Source organism: Primulina eburnea, unplaced genomic scaffold (genome assembly GCF_022965805.1).
Source record: "Primulina eburnea isolate SZY01 unplaced genomic scaffold, ASM2296580v1 ctg739_ERROPOS11973397, whole genome shotgun sequence".
NCBI lineage: Eukaryota > Viridiplantae > Streptophyta > Magnoliopsida > Lamiales > Gesneriaceae > Primulina > Primulina eburnea.
The window spans coordinates 3938078-3953375 of NW_027331510.1; the positions used below are offsets into that span (position 1 = coordinate 3938078).

Here is a 15298-nt window from a genome sequence, read left to right on the forward strand (position 1 = left end):
TTGAAAGGATGTGGAGTCGTCTTTTAAATCAACTAAGTGGGGTGTATTCAATTCAGAGTTTTGATGATTTTTAATGACTTTTTTAAATGATAGATTTTTATGGATTTGATAAATTTTTATTGACTTTTATGGAATCTCACAGATTTATAAATAGATTTATGTGGATTTATGTAAACTTTTTTACAAGATTTTTATAGACTTTTATAGATTTTTTTTATAGAATTTTATAAATTTTGTACTTAACTATAACATGTGATTTTTTTATTAATTTTTTTGAACCAATAATTAATTGACATATATAACATATTCAATTTGAAATTATTTTTAATATTTATATTAATAAATAAATTTACTTATTTAAAAGTTAAATCGTTTAATCCTTACATGTATATATATGTGAGTTTATATGCATGTTTGTAAATTTTTTAAAATACATCAATTGATTAACATGTAATCTTATTTTTAAATTGATAATATAAATGTAAAAATAATATTATTTATTATCGTGTGAATATAATTTTATATAAAAATATCATAGCTTACATATTAATTAAAAATACGAAAATAAATTTAAAAAATCATTGTTGTTACGAAACTATTCAATTATTAAGAATTAAACAACATTTTTTTGATCATCTTTTATTATTATTGAATATTACATTAATTTGTATAAATCATAAATTAAAAATCACAAAATCAATTATATAATTCAAAATTTCCCCGTGTTATTAAAATAAAAAATTATTAAATGAACAATCAGCTAAAAAATGAAAAATTTGAAAAAGAAAGATGAAAATATATATAGAGATACACTTCGAAAATTTGAGAGAGTAATAGAAATAGATGAGAGGAGAGAAGATATGAAGATATGTGATGTGAAGCGACAGAGAGAGAGTTAGAAGTTTTAAAAATCCATTCAAATCTTTGGGGTGAACTAAATACAATTTTTTACAATTTGTAGTTGTACCTTAGGCTTTAATGTTTGTATGTCAATGAATTTCATGGAGTTATTAAAAGTCCATGAAAAATTTGAATACCTGTAGACTTTTATAGAGTTTATAAAAGTCAATGTTGAATACCACTTGACTTTTTAAAACTCCATGAAAGTTTATTTTGAATACCACAAAACTTCTATAGAGTATGCAAAAGTCTTGATTGAATACCTCTAGATTTTTAAAATCTACAAAAGTCATTAAAAGTCAATAAATTTCCCACGTTGAATGCACCCTCTAAATAAAGATTAAAATAGGAAATTTTGTTTGTAAAATTTGATTTTTTTAATGATAATTTTAATGCGTGTAGGAAAATCATATTAAGACAAAAAAAAATTATTTAGTGGCAGGAAGTATGATTTGGTCTTTTAAGTAAACATAAAATATGACTGGGTTTCTCAATCCATTTGTAGTGTCACACCGAGTGCATGTAGCCTAAACAAAGAATTAAGATTTATGAAGGAAAATATCAATGTAATGTTTATCTATCAAATCAATCGTTTCGTTTCTTGTGATTGCTGCGCGACTTTCATGGGTTTTGTTTCAATGTAATGGTTTGGAATTTGGCAAAAAAATTAAATGGTTTTCGTTGATTACATTTGTTTGTTGAGTCAAGGTGTCATGTAAGAAGATGTCATAAATGCTATATTAGAATTTGGATCGATTCAAAGGATGTAGAAATATATAATATTATATCTTAACACAAAAATTGCTTCTATATTTTAATAATAGATAATTAAAATTATATAGAATATGAAGTAAAACACCATTTTAGTAAAAACGAATGCTTAAAGTATAAGCAAGTAAAGGTGGCTAAATGACCATGAAATCACGCAACTTGGGTACTGTCTCATAATCTAGAACAATACGCGATTCTGTAAGTTCTCTAATCTCCCCTTAGTTGTAAGAAATCAAAGCAATATGCCCCCGTTTTTTTTATGTGGCCTCAAACTGTTCAGCCTTTTTCTACAAAAACAGAGGTTTAAAATAAGTAAATTTAGAAAAGGAAAAATTGTGGAGCGCCTTAACCGGCTCAGCGGGTGGTATGTCCTCTGGCAGGCTAGCCTCACTTCTGGTCTTGAGAGCTAACTTTTACGAGAACAAGACAGTATCGGAGCATCCTACAGTTCATCCTGCATGAACAAAGAGTATACACATGCAAATTGAGACGAAGTTAAAAGCAAGATGGTATTAAAACGATTTCCATACAAGGAGGAAAAAGATTGGTGTTTATACATGAACATCATCGTCCACATCAGCCGCAGGGTCGTCTTCCTTAGAATCTGGCTTGACATTGTCACTAGCTTCATTCTCTTCTGCATCAGAATCATTATCCCCATCCTCAGCCTGTTATTCAAAGACCATTGAGATAAAGATACCAAATGAGAAAACAAAAATAGGAGACGTTTATTTATATAGTCACAAGAAAGCATTCGGGGCTTACATCAGAATCAATTGGATCCGACTTTGACTCCTGAATTGAACAGAAAATAAATAAACAGTGGAGAGGATCATAAATCAGATATAATTTGAAAGTGATTTGAACAAGGAACATTATGGGCAGTGACAGGAAAAATTCCAAATAAATAAGCGAAAACGTACCTCCTGTTCTCTCTTCTTTTCTGCCTCATCAAAAGCGGCCTTCTCAGCCTGGAATATCGGCATCATTAGGCATTAGCTTCCCTTGTTTAATGAGGAGAATGTACTTCTGAAAAACTGGAAGAGAAATATCAGAAAGACAAATTTACATAATACCTCCTTTTGCTTTCCCCATGTATCTTCAGCTAGCTGCTTTGCATACTCAGGATCATCACATACCAAGACATTGTCAAACATGGTTCCAGATTTCACCTGCAGAAGTATATAGTTTCCCAACGAACATGTGTAATAATATAATCAGAGTAATTATACAGAAATTGAACACAAAGGAAACAACTCCTGTACCTGCCACAACTCAATTCCAACATACTTCAGATTTGAGAATACATAGAGATCTGGATCATCCTTAAAGTCTGAAATCATGTTACAATGGGATTATACAAATTCTATGAAATGCAACGGGCAACCAAATGATCAAGAGATGTAAGGAACCTGGATTATCAATCAATGGTGTCTTCCACTTCCCACTGTAGTTGGGGTTCTTAATTTTCTGGCAATACAAAAGGATGGCTTTGATTAGTCTGTTCAATTTAATATACCAACAAACTTGCACCAAAAAAAAATTCCATAAACCTTTGGCTCCCATGGACCCTTGTATTCAGGATTGGGAATGGTTGGTGCCGTCCACTCACCATCCTCCTCATCATCCCAATCCTCTGGCTGCAATTAACAAGTAGTATACAGCATTTGGTAGTTACAAGGAATGCAGAAACAGGACTGGAATTTGAATATAATTTACCTTTTTGGCATCAGGGTCTTGAATCTCCTTCAGAATGTCATCATAACCCTGTATAGATAAACTTTGGTTTAGATATGTTGTAGGACAAAATGAGTTTCCCATAGGCCACAAGCCATCATGGACTACTACCAACTGTCAGGAAGTTAATATACCTTGGGCTTTTGGTCTTCAGGGTCAGCAATATATTCTTTGTCATCCCAGTCTTCAGGCTGTCTCAAAATTAAAAGAATGGTAATATCAAAAGTTTTGGTACCAGAAGAAAAATAATTGTGATGTATGACTACAACCACCAACCTTCTTTGCCTCAGGGTCCTTAATCTTCTTTGGAGGGAGAAGATCCCAGTCCGAATACAAGCTACCGGATTGTTTCTCTATGTTGTCAATGAGGATGCTGTATGTAGCATCAGGGCGGAGTATGAAAGTATAAACATGAGTCAGTTGGTCAGTTTCACATGGAACATCCTTCTTGATCAAGTGGTTTGCCCCATTGTAAGTCAGAATAGCATGGACTTTCTTAGTGCTGTAGCCACAGATGTCTGGTCCAAACATGATGCTGCATTCAACCATGTAGTGCAATCAATCAGCAAGAACTGGTACAGAAATTAAAGAAGGGAAAACGCTGGTACATAAAAGGACAGTGAGAGACATAACTTGTAAGGAGTGTCACCACCAAATTTCTTTTGATCAACTTCACCGCTAAGCAATTTCATGTATCCACCACCACAGTCAAGTTTCTGTTCATGCTTAACAGAGAACTGGAAAACTAAGGTCTTGCCTTTATTGCTGAGTTCAGGGTACTCGGCTGAGATGGCATAAAATCTATAGTCTTCACTGGTCTGAATACCTGATATAAGTCAAGGAAAACATCAGCACTAGATGTTAGGTGTTTCGCTATTCACACAAATCTACAAATCCAAGCTCTGCCATGTGCACTTTACACAATGAGATAATTACCTTTGTCGTTGGGGTCTCCATTCCATTTTCCTGAGGTGTAATTCCACTCTCCAGCCATGTTATCATCTTTCCTCCAGTCAGATTTGACCCATCGACTCTCCCATCCATCTTAATAACGCAGCCAAATAAATAATGAGAACACAACACAATCAAGGGAAAAGCTCAAGCAAGTAAATACTTCCATTTGTAAACCATAACGAGACATAATCTATCTTTCACCCTTTCCTCACTCAGAAACAAGAATAACCTTTTATCGTCTACACATGAAGCATCAATATAACTGAAAATTATCAAACCCCTTAAAAAACTCCAGTAAGCTCCAATTTTGGCACCACTCAACAGATTTTAAAAGTATTTGATCACAACAACTGCATTAAGTCTACAGCCAAATTCTGTCCAGTGAAATGGGCAGCCCCAAACTAAACTATACATAGAATCTTTGATGCAGCCGTAATGGTGAGGGTAAAGAGGTTAGCACTTCATTAGATCCTCATGTCCACGGACAAAGTTCATCGCTTATGCTTCTAAATCGATTCAACATATAGGCGACAAAATGATCTGACTCCACGCTGAAACATACATAAAGTGAGAACAACTATATCAGATCTACGTCAACCATAGCAGTGATTAGCTCATCGATGTTAACTGACATCAAAACAATAAGATCGCAGCAAAAAAAGGAACCAAATCCAATCGAACGACACATAAAAACAACCGAAATTAACCTAATGACGCAAAATTCGGACAAAGTAAATCCGGTACCATCGAAACGCTCTTCGAAGAACACTGTAGCAGAAGAAACCGCTAGGAGCAGAGAAATAGCAATTGGCACAGAGAGAATATTAGGGTTCATTAACTGGAATATTCTTCGTGAAATCGCCATAGCTAATTTCCGAAGTGAGCTTCAAATTCGGCCTGATATTTATAGGGGTGGATCGTTGACCACCTGCTAATGATCTTAGGTCGTGTTATTTTATGCACATTAAAATTTAATGCACGTTTAACGCTGTCGATATTGATGATTTGAAATAAATACTTGGGTTAGAGTTTGGATTATTTTGTTGAAAATATTTTTTTCAATATTATATATATATATATATATATATATATATATATATATATATATATCATATTTGGAGTTGACTTATATAAAGATCAATAAAGTGTCACATTCTTATTGGATGCAATGAAACCATAGTAATCGTGTTTCCAAAAAAATCTATTATTTTTTTGAGGTGATTTTTGAGCTTACCAATAAACTTATTCACGAGCTAAAAAGTCGAATATTGCAAACCCTGAACTTGGTTCATGTATCTGAACGAGCTCACACAACTTTTATCAAATCGAGCTTTGAATACCTCACATATGACTTGGTTCATTTACATCAATATATATGTATATAATTTCAAATTATCAAACTCATTTTTTTATATGACGATGGAAGTCTCGATTGTTTTTTCCTATGTGCACTTGATGAACACAAAACTAAAATAGTACTTGAATCCACGTTGTATAAATAAAACACACTAGATAAATCATGTGCAACATGTTCGTCCAAAAAAAATAATGACAGAGTGAATCAAATTTATTTCCATTATCAACGATCATCTAATACACTGAGTCGAACACGCCGTGAATTTCATCTTATTTGCACATAGCAACGTGTGTGGAACATTTATCAAAGTTATATATATAAAAAAAAAATTGATTAGTATGATGAATTATATTTAGTTTGATATTTGAAAATACTCCTCATGAGGGAATCGTTTCAACGTTTTAAAACATTGTGTAATATTTTGAAGGTTGTTTTAAGAATAAGCAATTATTATATAAAAATATTTTTAGAATTGATGAGATAATTGTTTATTCTTAAAAAAAATTAAAAAATGTTTAACAAAATCTTATCCAATCACATGCTTCAAATTTTTTCCTTTGTCAGATACTTGAAACATGTCTAAACGAAGCCCAAGTAATTCCAAATACATAGATTATACTCCACGTACGATTGAGACCTTAGACTTGAAGAAAAACAAAAACGGTAATCATACGAAATAAAAAGAACACTTCTTGTTGAGATGGGCAAAACTGGTACTAACACTAAGAAAAATGAATACCGGCCTGGTTAAATAAAGAAAGCAGATGCATGAAATCGCCTTGTGAGAGCTTGGAGGATCGTTTTTCTTCAAAACCTCCTTGCTTCAAGATGCCCAAAACTTTATCCTTAAACCCCGAGGTCTTATTATCACCATCGTCCATTTCAGTCTCCATCTCATCGTCATTTATTCCCTCTTCGCTGTCCATGTTCAAATCACCAAGAGTGTCTCCTAAAGCAGATACACACGAGGACATTTCTGCATCATCCGAAAATCCTTTTGGTGTAAGCTGCAGTGCCTGTAAAGTCTTGTAGTTCTTTTCCAGTATCGAAAGGACAGTCTTTTGTCTAAACAAAGAACCTAAAGTTTTGTTCTTTCGATTGAAACAGATTCGGACTAAACCATCCCACTCCTTGAAATTCACAGGAGGAAGTGGTTTCCTTGGTTCAATTCTAACTACGGAAGAATCAACCTTGGGTGGTGGCCTAAAGTTGTTTCTTCCAACCTTCAGCAAGTGGTTAACCCGGGCCAAAAGTTGAGTGTTCACAGAAAGACGACAATAGAGGGTATCACCTGGTTGAGCAACAAGCCTCATGGCAAATTCCCTTTGGAACATAATTACCGCACACCTGAACAATGGACGGTGAGACAATAACTTGAAGGTAAGAGGAGACGAAATTTGATATGGGATGTTTGCCACGCAAATGTCAAAGTATGGAAGATCACACTTTAAAACATCTCCTTGTATAACCTGAAGGAAGAATATTGAAATAATAAGTTTTGATCATTTCTTCAGAATTACTCTACATGTCACAAAGTGTCCGGAAACAATGAGATGAAACAACAACAAAAGCCGACTAAATCAGGTAAGACCGAATAACTTCCACTGCCTTGATTATTATTTCAGGTTGAGAGATCTTTTTCAAATAAAAGAGAAAGAAGTAAGGCTAAAACATTGAACCAAAGAAAGAATTGAGTACAATCAGAGTCTCGGACAAAAAAGTAATCTCTAAATTCATGCAGTGAGATTCAAATATTATAGTATCAATTCACTTGAGACCTGCTCTCCAAGTTCGAACAAGCATGGCATCTATGGGGGGAATTCCACCACACAAAAAAATAGTGAACGAAAATTGGATTTTCAACGCTATACACTAGTAGAAAGGATAACGCCAAGATGATTGCAGAGACAATTCTGGACTCATATTTTTTCCCACAATAAAAATACCGCCTTTGTTCAAATTAGTGGATTATGAATATGGAAGAGTTCCATTCTAGTACAACTAAAGAAGTAAATAACTTTTAATATAATAACAACTCGATAATTTGTTTACCAGCTAATTCAATTGAAATCTTCAGCAAATTTCTCGAACCTCCAGGCAAACAACATAAAACTAAAAACCAAGAGCAAAAAAAAAACCACTTGCACGCCACATAATTCTTGAAATAAATATTCTCTAAAAACGCAAAAGGGCTGCAAAATATTAACCTTCAATTGATTAGAAAAAGGAGTTCCTTGAAAACGACGCTGCAACTCGAGAACCATACGAGGATCGATCTCTATAGCCACGACCGATTTCCCAGCTTCAAGGAGCTTCTTCGTGAGATTACCCGTACCAGAACCAATCTCAAGGATGACGTCAGTAGACTTAATTCCGGCTTTTTGAACAATTGAGTCGACCAACAGTGGGTTTTTAAGTATATGTTGTCCCTTCGACTTGTGAAAGGGGATTCCGCCCTGGAAACCTTTCGAAGCCGCGGCGGCTCCGCCCTTTTGGGACGGCCTCTCTCTCTTGATCTTGCCTCCCGCCATTAGAGAGGTGAAATCGGAGATCTCTGGGTTCTCTTTTCCCCGTGTCGACTGCGGCTGAATTTGGGGGGAGAGGGGTTTTGGTCTTTGGGCAACTCGGGCCTCTGGGTCCTAAAGTCGGCCCAATAAACATATATCCAATAATATATTCTACAATTCAAATATTATAATAATATTCTATATATATATATATGGTCGTTTTTAGACATTTTCCAATTCTCGTTCTTACTCTCCGATTCTCGCAGCATCCTGGTTCGTTGCTGGTAGGAAGAAATTGAAGTTGAAATCGTGGTGGGGATTATATATAATCTTCTGTTTCTTATGAAAGTATCGGTGGCTGACATTCAACCAAAACATTTAATGCATTTCTTGCGTTGTTGTAATTTCTTGTATAGTTAATTTCTTAATTATTAACATAAAATTTATTCAGAACTGCTCGGCATATTTATAAAATTTCTTCATTCCAGTTGCACCAGTCATGATATATATACACAAATATTTTCCATTCTGTCGATTAAAATGCTCAAAACTCAATACAATCATTATAGAGATCTCATCTTCACCATAACACAGCAATCTTTAGGTTAAACCTTCTATTTGCATTTATTTGTTATCCTTGAGACTAGCCCCTCTGTTGCCATGAATAAAGAAAATCTACAAAAAAATGTTCGCTGTTTAAGTGTCAAGCTAGCCCCTCTGTTTAACTTGTTATATCATATTCTATATATTTACTTTATATTGGCTTTTTAGTTGGTCCCACGTGCGGAATTTGAAATAATAAATCCGAAAATAAAGAGTAAATTGGACACCGAGATTTACGTGGAAAACCTCTAAAAATTATTAGGATAAAAACCACGGGCAAGATGAAAAGAATTCAACTATAATATTGTGGTGTACAACTCACTCACTGTGTTTCCAAAGAGAACGCACACTCTCTTAATACAGGAGAACAAAACACCTCACAAATATTATAGAACTAAGCACTCAAATGCTTATAAGATGAGAGAAAACTCGAAGAAGAGATGATTTCAGAATGAAGGGAGAGCTCTATTTATAGAGCCTCTTGTCAGTGTGAAGACGTGTTTTCTGAAATTTCCACGAAATTTCATTCTACTACCAACCCACGTTTTAAAACATGCAAAACATGATGTCCCCACCTTATTTAATTTTTCCTCTAACTATTCTTGCCGACATTTTTCCCCTCTTAACATGTTTTTTTTGTTCATTTATGGACATAAACTATTAATCAAATTTTTTTTTTGGTGTTTGCAGAGAGAGAGAGACGGATTAATGGAAGTTGTTTTTCAAAGTTTTAATTTACTTCGTAGTTTTACACGCATATTATCTGTGGCCCGATATTTATTATAAATGATCGATCTATCCTAATCGACTTATTTCTTGTAAGTTGTCAGTCTCAATCAATGATCCAACTTCACGAGAGTGTCTATGCTCCACCGGGAGCTTTACTCCCCCTACATCAAATAATTGACACGTGTCTTGTCTTATTATTTTTTTTTGTTTGTCGTTTTAATTTTTCTTTTCTTTTCTCTTTCCTAATTTATTGCTATTTTCTCTGTCTATTTTCTGAATTTCTCTTTCTTGGTTACCTTAACTTATCATTACATTTATATATTTAACCATGGTTGAACACTAAGAGAAGAAAAAGTTGAGCGATAAAAAAAATCTAATTCTTCACCACCGTCAATTAAGTGATGCGAGTGTCTTCTTCCCGCCATTCAACAACCCAAAGTTCTCTCATTCAGCAGCATTAATTTTTAATGGAAGGTATGTATTTTATAGTAGTTTTTTAGTCCATTTAAATTCCTCTTTTTCAGAATCGCCATTTAATGTTTCGTTGATATCGTTTCTTGAATAGCCAATTTTTATTTTTTGATTTAATATTATTTTTCACCATTCATTTATATGAACAATACATTAATATAAAGAATTTTTTTTAAAAGAAACACAAATATGCCCATAAATACAACATTGATAGAATGCATCATATTTTTTAAAATATCTTACTTGATCGTTTATATATCAAATGATATTGTTAATTGATGATTTTTAATATCTATAATGTTTATCTCTATTTTTTGTTAGATTTGATATTAAATGATGGAGAAGGTGTTATTGGTAATATCATTTGCACCAATGAAGACAACAAGGCCGAAAATGAGGAGACGTCAGATGTTGAGAAAAAACATGTATCCACTGTTGAGGAATTTGAGCAAAGGTTAGCTATTGGTCAAACCATAAAAAGTATTGATGATGCTTATTTATTATATTGTGAGTATGCACACACTAAAGGTTTTAGTGCTCGAAGGGGGAAAGAAGCTTATTTTAGTGGTTCTAAAGATCTTTATATGAAAGAATTTGAATGTTCATCTCAAGGAATAAAGGATGGAAAGCGGAGTACAAATAACAATAGACCTTTGTATCAAAATCTAGAAACAAGAACCAAATGTAAAGCAAGACTTAGGATTCGAAGGAAAAAAAATGAAGACTGGAAAGTGACAATTTTTGAAATGAACCATAATCATGAAATGGTTGATGAAAGTCAAAGATATTTGTTGAGATCGGCTCGTAAAGTTTCATATGCTCAAGGTGAAACTTTAAGAGTAATGTCAGAGGCTGGGATAAAACCTTCTAGTGTGTTGTCATATATGGAAAAAGAATCACATGGAGTGGAGAATTTAGGTTTTATTCGAAAAGATGCTTATAATTATCTGAATTATGTCACTAAGGGACACTCGAGGGTTGAAAATGGAGATGCTTTTGAGTTGATACGATATTTTAAAACCAAATCAAACGAGGAAGACTTGTTTTATTGGGATATTCAGATGGATGAAAATGGTCGTTTGTCAAATTTTTTTTACAGAGATAGTCGAGCTAGGATTGATTTTGAGTATTTCGGTGATGTGCTTTCTTTTGATACAACTTATCGGACTAATAGATATAATTTAATATGTGCTCCATTTGTTGGCATAAATCATCATATGGATAATGTGATGTTTGGGTTAGCTTTCATGTCTGATGAAACAGAGACTTCATTTCAGTGGTTGTTTAAGACATTTCTTGAATCTATGGGGGGGAAACAACCAGAAACAATTTTCACAGATCAATGTCAAGCAATGATGAATGCTATTGAATCGGTGTTTCCATGTTCACAACATCGTCTTTGCCAATGACACATTTCAAAAAATGCCCCTTCACATTTGGGTAATTTGAATGTCAATCATGAATTTAAAGGCATGTTTATGAAGTGTATGCAATTTTGTGATTCCGAGGAAGAATTTGATGTGGTGTGGAAAAAAATGATTGGTGAGTTTGGTCTTGAAAACCATTCGTGGTTGAGGGGAATGTACAAGTTGCGACATAAATGGTCAACAGCCTTTAGTAATCAAAAATTTTGTGCTGGGCTTAAGGCTACCTCTAGAAGTGAATGCACAAACTCTGTTTTGAAAGATGGTGGAAAGAGAACTTTTACTCTATTTGAATTTGTGAATAGATTTGAAGAAATTCAGAAACGGTGGCGGATAAAAGAAAATGAAAAAGACTATAAGTGCCGACATAAGATGCCTACACTCGTAGTGAAAAATCAACCGTTGCTACAGCATGCCGCATTTGTTTATACAATTGACATCTACAAAATCTTTGAAAAGGAGTTAGTGAATTCTTTAAACATTGAGTTTGATCATCCCCCTACATTCACGGGCAATCCAATGAAGTTTGACATAAGATCGGTTGGACAATCAAATAGGATCCAAAATGTCACATTTGATGTGGAAACTAATGAAATCAAATGCACTTGTCATTATTTTGAAACAGTTGGAGTGTTGTGTAAGCACATTTTGATTGTTTTAAAATTCATGAATGTCCATTCGATACCAACAACATACATAAAAATGCGATGGACGAAGACAATTAGAAATAGGATACAATGTTGTGAAAATTTCAGCATGGAGTGTGGGAAAGATTCAGATGTTGTGTATAGAAATCAAATGATGAGACTTTGTTATGATCTCATTACAAAAAGTACGGTTCATGTTGATTCGAAAAACTTGATCAAAAGAAGACTTCAAAGTCTTTCACTGGAGATAAATGAGATGTTTGAGAACATGAAATTAGATGTTGAAATTGCTGGTGAAATTGTTGATGAAGATGATCATGACATGAATCAAATGATTGTACGTGATCCTGCTCATATTAGATCAAAGAGAACTAATAACTCTGGAATGACAAGCCATTGGATTTCAAAAGGAAAGAAAAAAAAAGATAATACTTATATCTAAATTTACACTGTAATTATAGCACATTTCACTTTATCATGCTATAGTGTGTATTATTTGAAAATGTAATGTATTAACCTATTTTTTGTTTGTTATATATATATATATAACAGGAAGAATGATGAAAAATACAACAAGTAAAGTTCAAAACATTCAATATGCAAGAGATGAACTTTTTCTTGGAGCAACAATTGGTCATCCACATCATTCTCATCAAAATGGAGCTCAAGAAATGCACCATCTTCATTGGTCATCTCAAATATCTTGTCCAACATTAAATTATGTTATGCATGGTGTAAGTAAAATTATTATTATTGTTTGATTATATATAAATACATTGAAATTACTCACCTGTTGTTTTTAAAGGAACACGGACATGAATTACATAACAATTGGAGTGGTCTCAATCCAAATGAAATGCAACATTTATCTCATAAATTTTCACAGGTTAGTCTTACCAAGTTTTAGAAGATATGAATATTATTATTATATTTTTATGAATATGAATGGTCATTAATTATTATAAACTGGGTGCATTATTTTGTAGGATGATTGAAGACCTTGCTGATGGTAGAATGACTTTTGGAGATTTTTGATGGTGTGACTAGAACATGATTTTTGCTTGTTCACAGTGAATATAATGTTGTTCAACTATTTGTTGAAACACATATGATGTTCTAATTATTATAAAATTACATTTGAATGTTGTTGTTTCATATTTCGTATTAGTTTTATAGATATAAATTTGAAAATATATAGTTACAATATTATGAATCCTTTTTTTGTAAATATTATGTCATACTAGGTATGACACTAGTTAGGAGAAAAAGGAAACAAGAAAAATAACAATAAATGAGGAAATAGAAAAATTAAAAAAATTAAGAAAGAAAAAACAACATTTGTAATTTGTAATGATAAGTTAACGTAACCAAGAAAGAGAAATTAAAAAAGTTGAGAGAGAAAATAGCAATAAATTAGGAAAGAGAAAAGAAAAGAAAAATTAAAAAGACAAACAAAATAAAATAATAAGACGAGACACGTGTCAATTATTTGATGCAGAGGGAGTAAAGCTCCCGGTGGAGCATAGACTCTCCCCAACTTCACTACATGATTGTATATATACAGCCTCAGTACTATTTTTTTTCTCATATTTTGAGGAGGCGACTACAATCAGAAGTCCTAAATCTCATCCTTCACTTTGGGACACAAATGTAACATAATCAAAATTCCATGTCAGGTTTTTAAATTTTTTATACATCACAAATGTGTGTTATTTTATAAAATTTAAGGAGTATTGTAACCTATAAATAAAATCGATTCTTCACTTTTCATTTAAAAAAAGTTTTTGTGTTTCTTAGCCTCAAATTTTTCTTCTGCATTTGCTTTTCTCAATTTGATTCAATTCAAAAGTTGGTTTCATATTAATTCTGGTTTCATATTATTCTGATTCCACTCATTCAATAGTCAAACCACAAAGAACAAAGGAAGCTAAAGACTCAATGTTGGCCAAATAATTACATACATCACTAATTAAATTAGTGCAATATTGATTTTGGTTTACTACATCGAGTGCACAACTCATGAATAGTACAAAACGTTCTTTCCTCAAAGATTATAAAATCATGGACAGCAATCCATAATTTTCAAACAATTTTTTTAGCGGTTCACGATCATGAAAAAACTAACAGTTGAACAATCTTTCGGTCTGAACACAGTAGGCACAACAGCTGACGAGGAGTTCCCCTCCGCCTCTTCTCCAGCTGCCGATTCCACCCGTGTAGTCTCTGCCCCTGCTGACTCCACCGAGTCGGATGCATCAGAGCAGAAAAACCTTGGGTAAAAATGCTTGCTCCTCCCATTTTTCCCTCTCTGAGAATTCAGCGCCCGGAGCAATGGGGGCACGATATCCCCAGAAGAAACCTGACACCCAATGTACGCCCCGAATTGGCAAGAGGCGAGGACCTTCAGCATGGGGAATGGTTAAGAAAATCAAGAGTCTTGGGAGATAATTCCGGGATCCGAAGGCGATGGAAAGCTAGGGTTACATGAGGGACTGAAATTGAACCGCCATTGACGACCGATTGAAGAAAGCTTGGGGAAGAAGACGCACGAGACTGAAGACTTCAGTCGGGGGTTTAACTCCAGCATAAAAACCTTGGGTTTCTGCTTGTTGACGAAACTGCCCTTCAGAAAAAAAAAGTAATATAAATTCTGAAAAAAAATAAATCCACTTTTTAAAGTGATTGTTTTTTAAGTATCTAATTAAGTTAAAACTTAATCTACACAATACAATACACAAAAGCAATTAAAATGTATAGAAGATATTTTTGATAAAATATAATATTAGGTTAATTGTATACACTACTCTCGTGAAATCACGAAATTGCTAAAATCCTTGGCAAAAACTTGTGTGAGACGATCTCACGAGTCGTATTTTGTGAGACGGATCTCTTATTTGGATCATCTATGAAAAATTATTACTTTTTATTGTGAATATCGGTAAGGTTGATCAATCTCACAAATAAAAATTCGTGAGACGTCTCACAAGAATTATACTCAAAATTCTTTTATGAAAAGGAAGATCTATGAAATTTCTATTTTTTTTTTAAATATGCTTGAGATTTGAAATTGAATATTAATATATGAATTTCTCATTAAAAAAATTTGAAGATTTCAAAAAGAGTGAGTCTTATGTGAGACCGTCTCACAGATCTTAATCCGTGAGACGGGTCCACTCCACCCATATTTACAATAAAAAG

General features: G+C 33.4%; 3 protein-coding genes across 3 annotated transcripts; 1 reads left to right on the forward strand and 2 right to left on the reverse strand.

Annotated features, from left to right (window-relative positions):
* Positions 1 to 1788: 1788 nt before the first annotated feature.
* On the reverse strand, positions 1789 to 5330 carry LOC140821932 (calreticulin-like). The gene is made up of 14 exons (XM_073182616.1): positions 5107 to 5330; positions 4345 to 4452; positions 4042 to 4234; positions 3685 to 3943; positions 3543 to 3599; positions 3391 to 3438; positions 3225 to 3311; positions 3084 to 3141; positions 2937 to 3004; positions 2748 to 2843; positions 2595 to 2642; positions 2437 to 2466; positions 2229 to 2339; positions 1789 to 2125 (listed from the first exon to the last, which is right to left on the reverse strand). The coding sequence occupies exons 1-14, from the start codon at positions 5225 to 5227 to the stop codon at positions 2114 to 2116; spliced, it is 1296 nt and encodes a 431-aa protein (XP_073038717.1). The 5' UTR covers positions 5228 to 5330; the 3' UTR covers positions 1789 to 2113.
* Positions 5331 to 6245: 915 nt separating this feature from the next.
* On the reverse strand, positions 6246 to 8431 carry LOC140821953 (ribosomal RNA small subunit methyltransferase-like). The gene is made up of 2 exons (XM_073182638.1): positions 7927 to 8431; positions 6246 to 7188 (listed from the first exon to the last, which is right to left on the reverse strand). The coding sequence occupies exons 1-2, from the start codon at positions 8248 to 8250 to the stop codon at positions 6442 to 6444; spliced, it is 1071 nt and encodes a 356-aa protein (XP_073038739.1). The 5' UTR covers positions 8251 to 8431; the 3' UTR covers positions 6246 to 6441.
* A 1594-nt stretch (positions 8432 to 10025) lies between these two features.
* On the forward strand, positions 10026 to 12542 carry LOC140822238 (protein FAR1-RELATED SEQUENCE 5-like). The gene is made up of 3 exons (XM_073182978.1): positions 10026 to 10032; positions 10351 to 11402; positions 11514 to 12542. The coding sequence occupies exons 1-3, from the start codon at positions 10026 to 10028 to the stop codon at positions 12540 to 12542; spliced, it is 2088 nt and encodes a 695-aa protein (XP_073039079.1).
* The last annotated feature ends 2756 nt before the right edge of the window (positions 12543 to 15298 follow it).